General features: G+C 49.4%; 1 protein-coding gene across 1 annotated transcript in view; it reads right to left on the minus strand.

Moving 5' to 3' along the window:
• The window catches only part of LOC119378421 (testis-specific serine/threonine-protein kinase 4-like), a 125,979-nt gene that overhangs the window by 44,665 nt on the left and 65,474 nt on the right, over positions 1-15,840 (minus strand). Inside the window, 1 exon segment of the mRNA XM_049411761.1 lies at positions 9,088-9,211. Coding sequence (XP_049267718.1) covers positions 9,088-9,211 — 124 coding nt within the window.

The raw sequence follows: 15,840 nt of genomic DNA on the forward strand, positions 1-15,840 counted from the left end.
GTTATCAACGCTCGACGCTGTCCGCGAAGCAGTGTTCGAGAAGCTTCGCGATTGTACTAGATCGTTTTGGTAAGATTGCGTGCTGCACGCGAATGCTCCAGCTTTGTCGAGCGATAACGCCGCCACCAGCGATATCGCTGGAAATTTCGATAGCGCCTGTATAAAAGCCGACGCGCTTGACCGCTTGTCAGTTGATCGACGGTCGACGCTCTGTTCGCCGCTATCAGTGTATTGCTGTAGTTTGACTTTCAGTTTCCCGGCCACAAGTTCGGCCAAATAAAGAGTTTCATCTCGGACCTGCTGACTGCTGCATTCGTCGACGTCACGACCTGTGACAATATTTGAGCTGTCTACATTGCGCTTAACTTCCAAGCATAGGAGTTCCTAAGCGGATGAGGGTTTTCAGCGTAATTTTTATAACTACCACCACAATTTTAGCCGCTGCCGTCTTATCTAGACCAAGAACAACCCAACACGTTTGTAAAAGCCTTTATAGTGTACAAAGAAGCGTACTACTCGAGATACAAAAACGTTCTAGAAAAACAGTACTCATGTTTCTACAATTTATTGAAAAAAGCTTTCTCGAAAAACATCACCAATGCTTTGCAATGTTTGCCAGACACGTTTTCGCGACGGTTAAAGGGATAATGAACCAAAATCGGAAAATTTAACGAGAACTCGGTAAATGAAATCTCAGTGTGCGATTACATCGAATAGACGTCGTCTCTGAGCAATTGTTTCGGATAGTTGTATTTTTGGTGTCTCATCTTTCTACGTCGCATCCTTCTACGGTGCCTTAAACAATTCGAACAGATCGGCTGTGATGTGAGCACCGAGCAGTTATTCGCGCGTACTCTGTCGCTAGAAGAATCGTCAGTATTCAACCTCAGTTTTTCAACTTCACCGAGCAGATGTTCCATGCCCGCGGCACTTCTTACACTGTACGACAGCCGTTTGCGTTCGTGCTGTAGCCGTTCACTACGCAGTTAAACTGCTCGTCAACTACAATTATATTTTGCACAAGTAAGTCTCCGTTCCCGAAGGAAAGTGTGGGATTGGGCTAGTTGGTATACCTTCATTAAACTTCTCAGCGCAAAAATTTTGACACGGTACAGATAAAAACGAGGACCAGCGCTGGTCCTCGTTTTTTCTATGTGTACCATGTCAAATTTTTGCGCTGAGCAGCCCGTTCCCGAGCCGGCGAGTGTAAAATATTCCGCACATCTTGCGGATACCTCGTCGTAAAATCTCTCGAAAATCCACTGCTTTGAAAGCATAGCGACAGCTGACAACTGATCGAACGTCAGTGTGATGCAACTCTCAGTCTCGGTAGCGTATATAGGTAATCGCCTGCCTTTCGTTTTGCTGTTCTATTTCTGGCGGCTCCTCCAAATTGGGCACTGGGCTTTCGCGGGACGCCGTGCGTTTTGGGGGGATTTGCGCCTAAACCCCGAACATTTTAGCTTTGAAATATGGGGTGGAAGTGCTGGGAACAAGCGCGGCACGGCACCTGACGCGACTTCCCACTTTCCACGTGGGATCAAAACTTCTTGTCCCGCAAAGACACGACGATAGTGCTTTACAATGCCGTTACTCTCAAAATGAACGTCACAGACCTTGCATTTCGCAGTAAGCTTTCTATCTTTGCGATGCAAAGCTTGGATGGCGTAGGGTTTTGGAGGTCCGAAGAAGTGTCGTGAAGCGGAGTCATCGTTGCGGTAGCCGCTCTTGCAGCCCGGCGCAAAGCAAGTCAGCATACCGCACTGTGAATCTGTTCGCCCTCTTTACACTTCGTACGTCATGCACGTGTCTTCGTACAAGACGCTAAGCCTGCTCAAGAACAGTCGCAAAAATGACGAGCTAACAAAGCGCAGACGACGCTGTAACCCACGTGCGCTCGTACATGGCGGCGCCGATCACAACAAGCGCCAGCCGCGGGAGCTAGACGTGACTGCAGCGCCACTAGTTCTCACGACCGAGACGCGGACCGCCTCTCCGGCGGAGCTTTTAAACTAAGTTTGTTCTAGTAACGTTGGCCCAAAAGGCATGACGTTGAACTCGTATAGGCCGTCCGGGGTGGCAAACGCTGTTTTTTCTTTGTCATCCTCGTGCATGGGTACTCGCCAATAGCCGGAAGGCAAGTCTAGGCTCGAGAAGTATTCAGCACTTGTAAGGAATCAAGGGCGTTGTCAATGCGTGGCATGGGGATAGGTCCTTTGAAGTGATATTATTAGGCGCTCGGTAATCGACGCAAAAGCGTACAGAACCATCTTTTTTCCGCATCAGAACAACAGGAGACGACTGCAGAACAACAGGAGACGACCAAGGGCTGGCTGAGGGGCGGATTATTTCCTGTTGCAGCATCTCGGCTACGTTTTCTTCGATGACTTTTCCCTCGGCTAGGGACACGCGGTGCGGGCGGCGGTGCACAACAGATGTTCCGTCGGTCTGAATGCGATGTGCTGCAGCGGTAGTTTGGCCCAAGGTGGACGAATAGGCATCAAAAGAGTTTGCGTGCTTCTTCAAGAAAGCAAGCAGCTGCTGCTTCTGCGAATCTCTCAAGTCACCCCTGATGACTGCTGCAAGGGCGGAGGAACAAGCACGATCAGCAGCAGAATGGCCTTTGCAGGAGACAGGCGTGAGGGGCACGACGCATACAGGCTCCGGATTGGCAACAGGCCACTGTGGTGCCCCGCGGAAGTAATATTTTATCTGATGTTGCGTTCGTGGCGGCGACAAGAGCTGAACCATTGTAGAAGCAAACATTGTAGAAGCAAGAGCTCTGCCTTTACTAAGGCAACGGGGTGAAGGGGCGAGCAATACATCACCAAAGTCGACGTCACAGCTGTTACGATTCCCTGTTCACGTGGTGGCAGCTCGGTATCTGTAGCAGCGACGAGGCGTAGTGACTTGTAGATGTCGACGCCAAGCAAATAGTCTGTGTAGGTAAGGTGGACGACAGCTTGCCCACAACAAATAGCCAGGAAAGCAGACGACAAAAAATCCTATCCTAAAGGAGTTGGCGAGAGCACGGGCACAGCCCAGAGAACTCTATGTGGTGAAGGATGTCATCGATTAGCACGCGGGCAGTACAGAGAGCGGATGGGCGAATTGTGTTCGCCTGGGCTACAACCAGCGTATGCCCATCGTTAGGCGTCATCACTTTCCTGAGACGGGCACACAAATTAGTACGAAGAACAGAAAACGTAGCACTGGTGTCCACCAAGGCATCGACGTGCACTCCTTCAACTATTACCGCGATCATATCGCAAGGGTGCGCTGGAGGAATTTCAGTCCCCTATGTGAATGCCGTTTTTCCTCCGAAAACTGCATCGCTTAGTTTTCCCGACGGTGGTCAGAGGTGAAGGAGGCAGGCCGAAGTGGAGACGAGGAGCGACGGAAAGGCGAAGGTGATCAGCGTCTGGTTGACCTATAACTATTGCGCACTTCACTCGATACGAACGGAGATGGAGACCGACGCGGAGGTAGAGAGAATAACGGCGGCCTCGGTAAAAGGCGCCTCCGGGGAAATCACGTTCGCACATGCCGTACCCTCGACGCTCGTCTTGCTGGCGCTTTCGGCAAAAGCGTGAGATGTGGCTGCGATAGACGCAGTAATAGCACGTAGGCGGAGATGATCGCCAAGGTGGGTAGTAGGCAAGGTTTGGTGCACCGGGTGATAGCGCAGTCAGCAGGGCAGATGAGGGCTCAGGTGTTGGTGATGGGAAGCTCGCTGGGGTCGCGCCAGCAAGCGACGCGTACGCTGGTGGCGGCAACGCCAAGTTGGCGCTACCTAGAGGGTGTGGCAGCAACTTGCGCGAATGTTGGTAGGAGGCGAGTGGCAGTGGGTTGAATGTGCGCCGAGTGGGTCAAGGACGTTAGCTCCTCCCTGATGATATCACGCAAGGCCAAGGCTCATTGGGACACAGTGTAGGCAGTGAGAATCCCATTGACCGTATTCTTCGCGTATGAGTGCCCTTATCATGCCTCGTAAATGTGGGTCCGCCGTAGAACGTGTATCGTCACTGTCTGGTTGTAGGCGAACAGACTCGAGTTCGTCGAGGCGCTTGCATCTCGTGACCAGTTCAGCAACGGTAGCCGGATTCTTGATGGCAAGAGCATTGAATGAGAAAGTCGCAATACCCTTGACAATGTGCCGTACCCTGTCCAACTCTGAGATTGATGCATTGACACGGTGGCAGAGCGCAAGAACATCCTCGATAGGCCATGTACGACTCGCCCAGATTTTGTTTGCGAGCCTCGACGGGTTTTTTTTGGCGGGAGCCGATCGAACGTCCAGTGTGCCAAAGACTTGACGCAGCTGTTCTTTAAGGTAGCCCAGTCGGGATGTCAATGTGGTGGTTGAAGAACCACGTCTTCGCGACACCTGTAAGGTAGAAGGAGACGTAAGTTAGCTTTTAGGTGTCGTCCCACTGATTAGCAGAACTGACACGCTCGAAATCGTCCAGCCTGTGGACGCAGAACAGCGAAGAGATGAGACTCGCGCTGGGGGCTGTTCACGACGTGAGAAGGCGTGGCTTGCGGTGCCAGAGTGGGGACGGTAGCAGCACCGACCTGCTCGTGCACTGACATATGCCGGACAGCTGGCACAAACGGCGACCTGAGCGAAGCTCCAGGAGGTAGAGCGGGCGAGTAGAGGACGGGGGATCCAGAAGCAACATCCACCACGTATGAGGGCTTGTGGTCGGGCAGACGTTTATTGGGCCCGAAGACCCGGCAATGAACAAGCACGGTGAACCCACAGTGATGACGATGATACACACGAAGAGGATGCATACATATATATATATATATATATATATATATAATATATATATATATATATATATATATATATATAACGACAGATACATTTGCTGAAAAGCCATCGGAGACGAGAACACAATGAACAAATTACAAGCGATAAAGAGCAAAACAACTGCCACAGCTTGCTAAAGCCTGCATTTTTTTTGCCCGAGTTACCTTTTAGCGCTGTTCTATGCGAATGTTCTCGGTAAAAAGCTGTAGAAGTGGCTTTTCAAGAAGAGCTGCAACCTTTTATAATAATGGCTCATTGGTGATTAAGAAGTCCGATGAAGTACAGAATGTTTTCCAGCAGTCTCAGGGTGGACTCGCGGCTTTTTCCATAGATATAACATATTTTTACTATTCCCTGCCTCGTGACTCCTTGTTTCCTTGTATGGGGAATGCATTGACATGCTCGGTGAAGTCTCACTTCGCAGGAGTGCAGGAGTGAGCGCACCTGGTTGTCTAGGCCTAGTGGACATGTATCTCACGGCCGCATATGCAGAGTGGAATGACGGTGTGTATCTGCAAAAAAATGTGTGTGTCAATAGCGGCCTGTCTTGCACTGCTTTTGAGTAATTTTTTGTTGGCGTAGTTGGACAGGGCAGTGACGAGCGAATAATGAGTTTAGAATAACAGAGAGCTGAGCTCTTCAGACGTTGTGCGTCTCTTCAGTTGTTAGTCGGCGTTTGTGGTGTCCTGACTTCTTTCTTGTGTCCGTGTTTGCACGCCCTGTCTTTTTAGAATGAATAATGAGTACTGCAGTCAAGAAAGTGCTTAGGTTCGTAGATGATTTTTAGCCGTATTTTGGTATGATCTGCACAGTTTCGCGTCACATGCAAGTCAGGTAGTGTCCCTCTTTAGAATGCGAGTCAATCCGCTCAGTTTGACTCGCTAAATGTCAAAAGGCTCCTGGTTTCGGTTTCTAGACCTTAGGTTAACGTTTCATGCGAAACATACCTGCTGGCGTATGAATCACGCGCGGATAAACGTCTGCTGCCGTATACGTCTGGTGCCGTATACGTCTGCTCATAGCAAACTTGTTTAAGCGCATTGTGAACACCTGTTCCACTAGTGCGACTGACCGATCATGTATTCATTTGGAGGAAGCTAGCTTCCCAATTAGGTCGCTAAGCTTACTCCAGCTGGGTATCCGGAGGCATTTTCGGTCTCCGTGGCTGAAGGCTTCCGTAGAAAACGGAAGACCAAATAATGTGCGAGCAATGGTGCAAAGAAATATAGAAATAGACTGGAACTGAAAAAAAAGACGGGAAAATGGCAATCGTGTGAAAATTGTCGCTGTTCCATGCAAGCATCAGGTCAACCAGCGCTTGTAAGATGTTGGGCAGTGCATGGGAGTGCGTGTACTTTTTGCGGCACCACATAACATTTCTCAGCTGGCAACTTGACGTGCGCTGCAAGACAGAAGAAAACGACTGTGCAAAACGAAGCACAGGTCTGGTTTGTTAATTGTCAATGGCGTTGCGTGTACTTTTGCGGCACCACATAACATTTCTCAGCTGGCAAACTTGACGTGCGCTGCAAGACAGAAGAAACGACTGTGCAAAACGAAGCACAGGTCTGGGTTTGTTAATTGTGTCAATGGCGTTGTCTACAATACCCCGCTTTCATGCGGCTCTTGTTATAGCGGTCGCACCGGGGATGTCTCAATGACAGATTGCGAGAGCATGCGTGCACGTACGTAACAGCAGCGATGGTTTTTGAAGGAACATATCAGCAGATGTGGACGCAACGTTAAGTCTGGCGTCACAAAGTTATTGACAAACACGAAGATGACCGCGAAGTAACATTAGTGAAGCTTCAAGCGTTGCCTGTGATCACCTGTCTTGTGTTAGTAAATCCTCAGTCGCCCTGTCAGATGAGGAGCTCGTCTTGGAAAGCAATACATGTCGCAGAAGTAAACGATTTTCTACAAGGAAATGTAGACTTTGGCAAGGTGTGGCAGTTACTTTCATTTTTATTGCTTGTATTTTTATCAGTCTTCGCATTCCGGATGCTGTTACGGAACATTTATCGGTTGGTATATAGAAAAAATTACACCATTTCCGCTAAAGGGGACCATGAGGCGATGCGAAGCCGGAGCACTTGCACGATCGCGTTCCGTTGGCGTTCGTTGGGCATGCTACCGACCTCGCGTCGAGGAACGCGAGAGGAACGCTACGCGCGTCTTGTCTTCTAGCCTGGTCGTTAACCACAGGGCGAGTGGGGAACGGGTTTGACAGGCGAGCGAGAGGGGGGCAGCGTAGGAGGGGAGAGAGAGGGGGAGGGGACGCGCATGCACTGGTGCTCATCGCGGCGTTCCGCAGGAGAGAATTCGGCATGTTTAGCCCGCGTTTCAGAGGAAGAGCGGAAAGAGAGAGAGAGAGGGAAAGTGGAGAGGGGAAGTGGAGAGGGGGAGGGGAGGGGGGGGAAGAGGGGGAGTGGAGAGGGTATGCGCATGCACAGTAAAGGTGGTCACGCCGCACACCACCACACCACACCACCGGATTGAACTCCGCCATAAGATACTTCGCATCTGAAACAAAACTTTCATTTGGTAGTATGCGTTGGTCCCCGTCTCCTCGTGCCCCTGTGTAGTTATGTGCTCTTATTTCAAGTACCATGCATCAGCAACTCGCCCAATCACCCATTCTGACAAATTTGTGCTAACGGGAGTGCCGACATTACGTCGGACCATGAGCTACCCTTCACACGCCATTGTAGTCGTGCCTGGCAAGCCTACGATATGCTTACAAGTACGGAATTTATACAGGGTGTTTCAGCTAAAAAGCACCAAGTAATAAAAAATTAAACATAGGTTCTACGCATCTCCAATTAGCGTAGTTGTTCTGAGCCATATAGAGCACGTCATAATATTTTTTCCAATCCGCCAAGTTCGGTAATTAACACAGATTGCCTAATGAACTTTTGAAATAATAGCTCTAGAGAAAACTTTTCAATACAAAAGTTGTAGCGCTTGTTCAGGAACATCGAATTTTTCAACCATATTAAGATAACTCCCTGCTTAATTTTTTTCCGGCCTTTCTTTAAAGCGCGCGAATAAAAAAAATATCACGTGACTGCCGCCTAACGCGCGGCGCTTTTAGTGCCCTCAAATGTGTGTTGAACGAATTATTAAAGGCTGCTCCACGCACGAAGGTCGATTGAGCAGGCTACCGGTGACTGAGATGGACGCTAAATGATGATAGGGGCGTACCATCCAAAACAAAAAAAAGATCTACGAAAGAGCGGCCGCCACGTGTGAGTGCATCTTTTATCTCGGTCCTTCATCACTCTGTAACCCTCGATCGCCCTCGATCGTGTAAAAATAATTAAAATGCCTATGCTGCATCAAATGCTGCCTACGGACTCATGTGGCATTTGCTCCATGGCTGCCGCTTTTTCGTTGAAGGATTTTTGTTGTTTTTGTTTTTGAAACGGTATGCTCATTTTGTCGCTTAACGTCCATCGCAGTCACCGATAACCTGCCATCGATCTGCAGGTAGCCTTTGATAATTCCTTTAGCTTACTTTGAGGGCACTAAAAGCGCCACGCGTTTGGCGGCAGTGACATGGTATTTTTTAAAAGTTCGCACGCTTTAATGAAAGGCCGGAAAAAAATTAAGCAGGGGAGTTATCTTAACATAGGTTGAAAAATTCTATGTTCCTGAACAAGCGCTACAACTTTTGTATTGAAAACTGTTCTCTAGAGTTATTATTTAAAAAGTTCATTAAGCAATCTTTGTTAAGTGCCGAGCTTGGCGGATTGAAAAAAATATTCTGACGTGCTCTATATGGCTGAGAACAATACTGCACTAATTGTAGACGCGTAGCACCTATGCTTAATTTTTAAAACTTGGTGCTTTTTAGCTGAAACACCCTGTATAGTCGCCTGTCCACCTCATAATGCTTAGGTCAATGAGAAGAAGGGCGGCGTAGCACCTACTTGTTGACAGCTTCGAATGCAATGATGCACACGATGTGTGGGATCTGCCGAATTTTTAAACGGGTCTAACCCTGCGGGCTTCGCATTCTTCATTTTTGATGGAATTGTTCTAAATTAGAACTAAACAAACGCAATAAGTGTTAGTTAACGTCTCTAGATTGCCCTTTGAGTTGCATAGAGAGGGAGAAGCAAGAAAAGACAGGGAGGTTAACCAGACGCACGTTGGTTTGAGTTGCGTAACTTCTGGTTCAGCTTATGACTTGTAGCTAAATGCATACACATTCATTTCGTCGCGGTACTGTCTGGTGCGTAACGCTGCAGTGTTGGTGAACATACCTGGTTCTATGGCGCCGTTACCGCCATTTACTGCATACCCGCTCACTCGGCTGGCTGTTGACGTGGCGCTGTCGTTTCTTGGCGGATTACCATGGTTAACTGGTGCGTCTTCGTGGCTGGTACTCTGGACAAAGGAACATGGTTTGCGCTATAGGACTGTTCGTTGCTCATTAGTAAGCGGTTGCTTTTACGACCTCCTGCGTGTAATTCCAAAATCGAAGTGACGTATCTGCGCGAAATAAAATTGTATTCTCACAACGTAGGGTGGGACATCTGTGTGAGATATTGTTCCAGGAAGGAGCTTACTCACACGACGCAGGGGATGTTCCCTACATGCGTTCGAAAACATCACGGTTCTGCTGACACTAAAACATTATGATGATTACTCGAATTCATGAGAAGCAAGCATAACGCTTCCTACTTTCATAGCACCACCTTGGTGCCGACGCTACCACTTGGGAACTGTTCTGTCATTGTCACACTTGCGACACTGCAAACGCACTCGTTTGTGTCCTTTGCTAATCAATGTGGACGATTTGGCCATTGGTGATACATGATTTAGGCATAATACGCGGAAAAATATAAGGACGACAAGCAGACGGGGACGGTGCAGTGTATTGCACTGTCCCCGAATCTTGTCGTCATTTTTTCTATAATAATAATAATGTGAAGACGTTTATTGGCGAACACTCCGCGACGATACACGATAGTGACAGACAAGGCGGGGCCGACCTAAACACGAGCTGCGTTCTCTCCGAAAGCAGCCGAAGAGGGCGACCCACTAGACGGTGCTCGAGAGGACGACTCATTACTGAGTTCGAACACTTCGCTAAAATAATAATTATCTGCGGTTTTAGCCCCAAAACCACGATACGATATGAGAGACGCCGTAGTGGAGGGCTCCGGAAATTTTGGCCATCTGATGTTCCGTGACGTGCACTGACATCGCACAGCACACTAGCCTCTAGCATTTCGCCTCCATCGAAATGCGACCGCCGCAGCCAGTGCTGTTTTCTTGCGCGCAGTATACCTGGATGCGCCCTTCGTATCGATCCTCTTTATGTGAATCTGAATCCCGACCGAGGCCGATGCATTTGCGATGGAGGCGAAAAGTTTGAGGCCATGTGCTTAGATTTAGGTCACGTTAAAGAACCCCAGGTGACCGAAAATTCCGGAGCCCTCTATTACGGCGTCCCTCATAGTCATATCGTGGTTTGGTACGTTAAACCCCAGATATTATTATTATCTTTATGTGAATCTTTTCTAGAAACAGGCTCCCATCTGCACCTACGTTATGTTCAGTGCGCATGATCATATTGTTCCTACAGAACAGGTGTTTCTTGTAAAAAAATAAAGAAAAATGCCAGGCCTGCGCGGAACACGCCGCACAATGACGCAAAAGCTGGAAGAGTGGCCTCTCTAAGCCCGTCGTAAACTCTCTTGGGCGACTACTACAAGTACCCTGCAAGGTACCCACTATGCAATAAATCATCATAGCCTCATGCTTCGGAGAAGCGAGCAATCTAATACACAACTGTAAAGCATTATGTGCACTGTTGATGCTGTGGATGATGACGATGAAGAATTATGGCTGAGCCCTTTGTAACGGGTGGGAAGGTTTGCACTACCTACTCGTTACGGAATTCACATTGTGACGCCTGGGTTATTTTACTATTCTACCACGCTATACACTCTTAACGTGATTCCTTGCCTGGAATGACGCCTATACACGGTTTTATGAAGGACATCCAAGCACCAGCGCGGCTCTGTGGTAGACTGCTCGACTGCCACTCAAAGGGCCTGGGTTCGAATGCCGCTCGTTCCTGGATATTCGTTTCTGATTTCGGGCGATAGCGGTTACGGACCGGCGATGGCCGCAGCGGACAACTAAGGCACGCAAATCGGCTGTTGTGATCTCATAAGAGCTTCACTATAAGAAAAATTCGGTAGATCCCACGCAGTGCGGGAATCGATGTAATGCGAAGCACCCAGCGAAGAGCTGCATACAGCTTCTTGTTTGTTTTTGATGCAAATTAAATCATTCATGCCATGACATCAAGTTCATTATATATCGCATGCTTATTATGCATGCAGGTATGTATACACTTGTATATACCACGCTAAGGAAATGTACATTCTGGTATATAAAAATAACGACTGTCCTTATATTCGTCACACTCTTGTCATGCCATACGATTTTGGTATATACCCAGTTAGCGCACAAAGACAATGTCATATCAATCATGCCGTACACTGTAAGGGAAGAACGCTTTGAATGTGCTAGAAGATCAAGTCACCATTCCCCTCGCTCCGGCGTTATCATTTCCATCGGTACTCAGAAATCGGCAAAACTGGAAGGCGTCGTTGAAGGCGACAAGCACCTGTTGATGAACCGCGAAATTCGCATCGCAGAGGAATAGCAGAGCTATGTAGAGGGAAAGCAACAGTGATGCTCACGAATTTCGGCAACGAATACAAACACGTAAGCAAAGGCACGAGAGTTGCCTACATCGAAGAAATTGCGGAAACCACCAATGCTTTGACCCCTCAGCGATTCTACCGAACTTACTACGACAAACCAAGCTCCCTAACCAGCTTTCGACGTCAATCCGAGCCTTACGAAGCCTAAACAAGAACAGCTAAAAACCCTGCTCCTGCAATACAAGGACTGCTTTTGTCATCGTCAAGAATTCGCCAGACCCCAGTTGCAAAATAACGCACCCTAACAGCGGAAACTGCCAGAGCGCTCCGTCAGAGCCCGCACAGAGTTTCGATGCCAGAAAGTGAGGCGTAAAGAAACAAGTCGACCAAGTGTTGCGCGACGACATCATCCAGCCCCAAGAGTCCGTGGGTGCCACCCGTGGTGTTAGTGAAGAAGTACGACGGAACCCTACGCTTCTGCGCCGGTTATAGCCGCCTGAACAAGACCACGAAAAAGGACGTGTACCCTCTCTCAGGGATAGACGACACCCTGAATCGACTCCACAATGCGAGGTACTTTCCTTCGATGGACCTCAAGACCGCTATTGGCAAATCGAAGTCGGCAAGATAGATCAAGAGAAGCCAGCCTTTATAACTCCAGACGGCCTCTTCGAGTTAAAGGTCATGCCCTTTGGCCTTTCCTCGGCACCTGCGACTTTCTAATGCGTCATAGATACAGTGCTGGCTAGCTTGAAGTGGCAGACGTGCCTTGTGTACTTGGACAACGTCGTTGTGTTTGCCTCAGACTTCGACGAACACCTCCAGCGCCTTGAAGCTGTACTTCCAGCAATCAAGACCTCCGCACTCACCCTGAAGCCAGAAAAGTGCCGCCTCGCGTACGAGGAGCTCTTGTTCTTGTGCACGTCATCAGCAAGTCTGGAGTTCGCCTCGACCAGCAGAAAACAGTTGCCGTCGCTGCCTTCCCGCCGCCCAGCGAGAAGAGGGCCGTACGCCGATTCCTCGGCTTGTGCGCCTATTACAGACGTTTCGTCAAGGACATTTCACGGATCGCCGAGCCACTAACGCAGCTCACGAAGACTCACGTGGAATTCAGGTGGGAAACGGCGCAAGTTGAAGCATTTCAAGAACTGAAACGACGCCCGCAGATGCCTCGGATACTAGCGTATTTCGGCGAATACGCTGGTACGGAAATCCACACCGACGGAAGCAGCGTAGGGCTCGGCGCCGTCGTTGTCCGGAGAACTGATGGACTGAAAAGGGTTATCAGTTATGCTAGCCGGTCGCTATCTAAGGCGGAAGCCAACTATTCCACAACGGAAAAGAAATGTCTTTCCATCATCTGGGCTACGTCAAAGTTTCGCCCCTGCCTCTATGGCAGGCCCTTCAAAGTTGTGAGTGGCCCCCACGCCTTGAGCTGGCTAGCTAACTTCAAGGACCCTTCAGGTCGCCTCGCACGGTGGAGCCTAAGGCTTCAAGAATTCAACATTACACTCGTATACAAGTCCGGAAGAAAGCACTCTGACGCCGACTGCCTGTCTCGTGCCCCGTCAAACCACCACCGCAGAACGACCAGGATGAAGACTGCTTCTTGAGAATCACAAGTGCCGACGACTTCGCCCAACAAAAGCGAGCCGACCCGGAATTCAGGGGCCTTGTGGAATACCTCGAGGGCGGGACCGCCGTTGTTCCGAAGGTATTCACGCGGGGACTCGCGTCGTTTTCTTGCGCAACGATGTCCTCCTAATGAACAACTTCTTGCCGTTTCGAACCCGTCACCTTCCCGTGGTGCCCTCGGCAATGCGACCAGAGGTCCTTTAGGCTCTGCACGACGACCTGACGTCTGAAACCTGGGTGTATCTCGTACGCTCGAAAGAATACAGGAAAAGGAAAGTACTACTGGCCGCACCTTGCCGCCGACGTCACTCGCTATGTAAACACTTGCCGGGACTGTCCGGGACGCACGACACCGCCGACTAGGCCAGCCGGACTTCTTCAACCTATAGAGCCACCTCGACGGCCGTTCCAGCAAATCGGGATGGACTTACTGGGGCTGTTCCTGACGTCCAATTCCGGAAACAAATGGATCGTCGTAGCTACCGACTACCTCCCCCGCTACTCCAAGACAAGGGTCCTGCCAAGAGCCAGTGCCGCCGAGGTAGCGAAGTTCTTTGTGGAGAACATCGTCCTGCGTCACGGCGCCCCAGAGGCCCTTATAACCGACAGTGGTACGGCGTTTACTGCTGACCTAACTGAGGCAATATTGAGATACTGCCAAACAAGCCAGCGCCGGACCGCAGCGCACCACCCACAGACCAATGGCCTCCCCGAGCGGCTAAACAAGACCATCACCGACATGCTGGCCATGTACGTCGACGTCGAACACAAGACGTGGGATGCCATCGCGCCGTATGTGACCTTCGCAGACAACACGGCCATGCAAAAAACAACACAAATGATGTCGTTACAAGCTGGTCTACGGAAAGAGTCCGGTAACGACGCTCGAAGCAATGCTACCAACCGCCACCGACGAAGACAATCTCGACGTCACCGCTTATATGGAACGCGCCAAAGAAGCTTGACAGCTCGCCCGCCTGCGCATCAAGAACCAGCAGAGGGTCGACAGCCGTCACTATAATCTTCGACGACGTCACATAGAGTACCAAGCCGGTGACCGTGTGTGGGTCTGGACGCCAATACGCCGACGGGGACTTAGCGAGAAGCTTCTTCTACGATACTTCGGATCATTCAAGGTGCTCTACGTCTCGGCGGACGTCATTGCGAACTCTGAGCGGCGCCGCGCACGTCCTGAAGTCGTCCATGTCGTGGGCCGAAAGCCGTTTTTTGCGTGTCTGCGAACATGAGGACTGTACTTTTTGCTTTATTATTCCACTTTCTTTGCATGTGCACTTCCATTTGCTGCTTAGGAATCGGGACGATGCCATTTTCAGAGGAGGGCAATGCCACACGCGCTCCTTTCTTTCTGTTTTATGTTAACGCCCCCTTACACGTGTTACTACTGTCTTGCAGAAACCACGCCAGAATGTCTGGAAACCTTACAGATTACTTTGGGATGATCTTATACTTGAGCGCGGAAACGCGAACAGTACAGTCTTTCTGGAACTAACGCGGCCACCACCGATAATGCTTGAATGTTCCATATCGCTTGTATAAAGGCCGACGCGCCTTGACGCTGAGGCGATTATCGACGGCCGACGCTCTGTTCGCCGCTATCACTGTATAGTGTGTATTGCTGTAGATTGACTCCGTTTCCCGGTCACAAGTTTGGCAAAATAAAGAGGTTTATCTGGGACATGGTGACTGCTGCCTTCGTTCAGGTCACGACCCCGGGAGAATATGCATGTCATCTAGGACATGATATACATGCCGCGCTCATGGCGCGCTCGCGTCCGTTTCACTAGCTCGACATGTACCTACTTTAGTATTGCATGACGTAACTGTATACCGAACATAAACGTCGGGTGGTAACATTAAAATCATAATTTCATGTCCTGTACAGCGTGACTTACATGCCACGCTCATGGTGCGCTCGCGGCGGTTTCGCTAGCTTGACATGTACCAAATTTGATATTGCGTGACGTCACAGTGCCACGAATATGAATGAAAGGTGGTAACATGACAATCATGACATACATGTCATGAAGGGCATGGTTTACATGCCACGCCCATCTTACTGTCGCGGCCAAGTCGTTATATCGATATACACCAAAATTGGTATTGTACAACGTGACTCTAAGACAAACATCGATGAGAGGTAGTAACATGAAGATCGTGACATGCATGTTATGTACGGCATGGCTTACATGCCACGCTCACGGCGCACTCGCCGACATTTCGCTAGCTTGATAGACAACAAAATTGGTATTGCGGGACGTGTCTGTACGACGAACATAAATGACAGGTGGTAACATGACAATCATGACATGCATGTCTGTAGGGCATGATTTACATAGCACGCTCATGGTGCGGTCGCGGCCGGTTCGCTAGACTGGTGCACACAAAAACTGGTATTGCGTGACGTGACTGTAAGACGAATATGAATGAGAGGCAGTGACATGACAGTCATGACATGCGTTTCATGTACAGCATGATTTATATGCCAGGCTTATTGTGCAATCGCGGCCGGTTCGCTAGCTTCATATGCACCAGAATTGGTATTGCGTGATGTGACTGTATAAAGAAAATAACACGCAAATCATTACATGCAAGTCATGTACGGCATATTTGCATATTATTATGGTTACAGCGTTAAGGATATACAGAAGAGGGTCCCAAGGTCAGAAAACCGTACCG

Source organism: Rhipicephalus sanguineus, unplaced genomic scaffold (assembly GCF_013339695.2).
Source record: "Rhipicephalus sanguineus isolate Rsan-2018 unplaced genomic scaffold, BIME_Rsan_1.4 Seq832, whole genome shotgun sequence".
Lineage (NCBI taxonomy): Eukaryota > Metazoa > Arthropoda > Arachnida > Ixodida > Ixodidae > Rhipicephalus > Rhipicephalus sanguineus.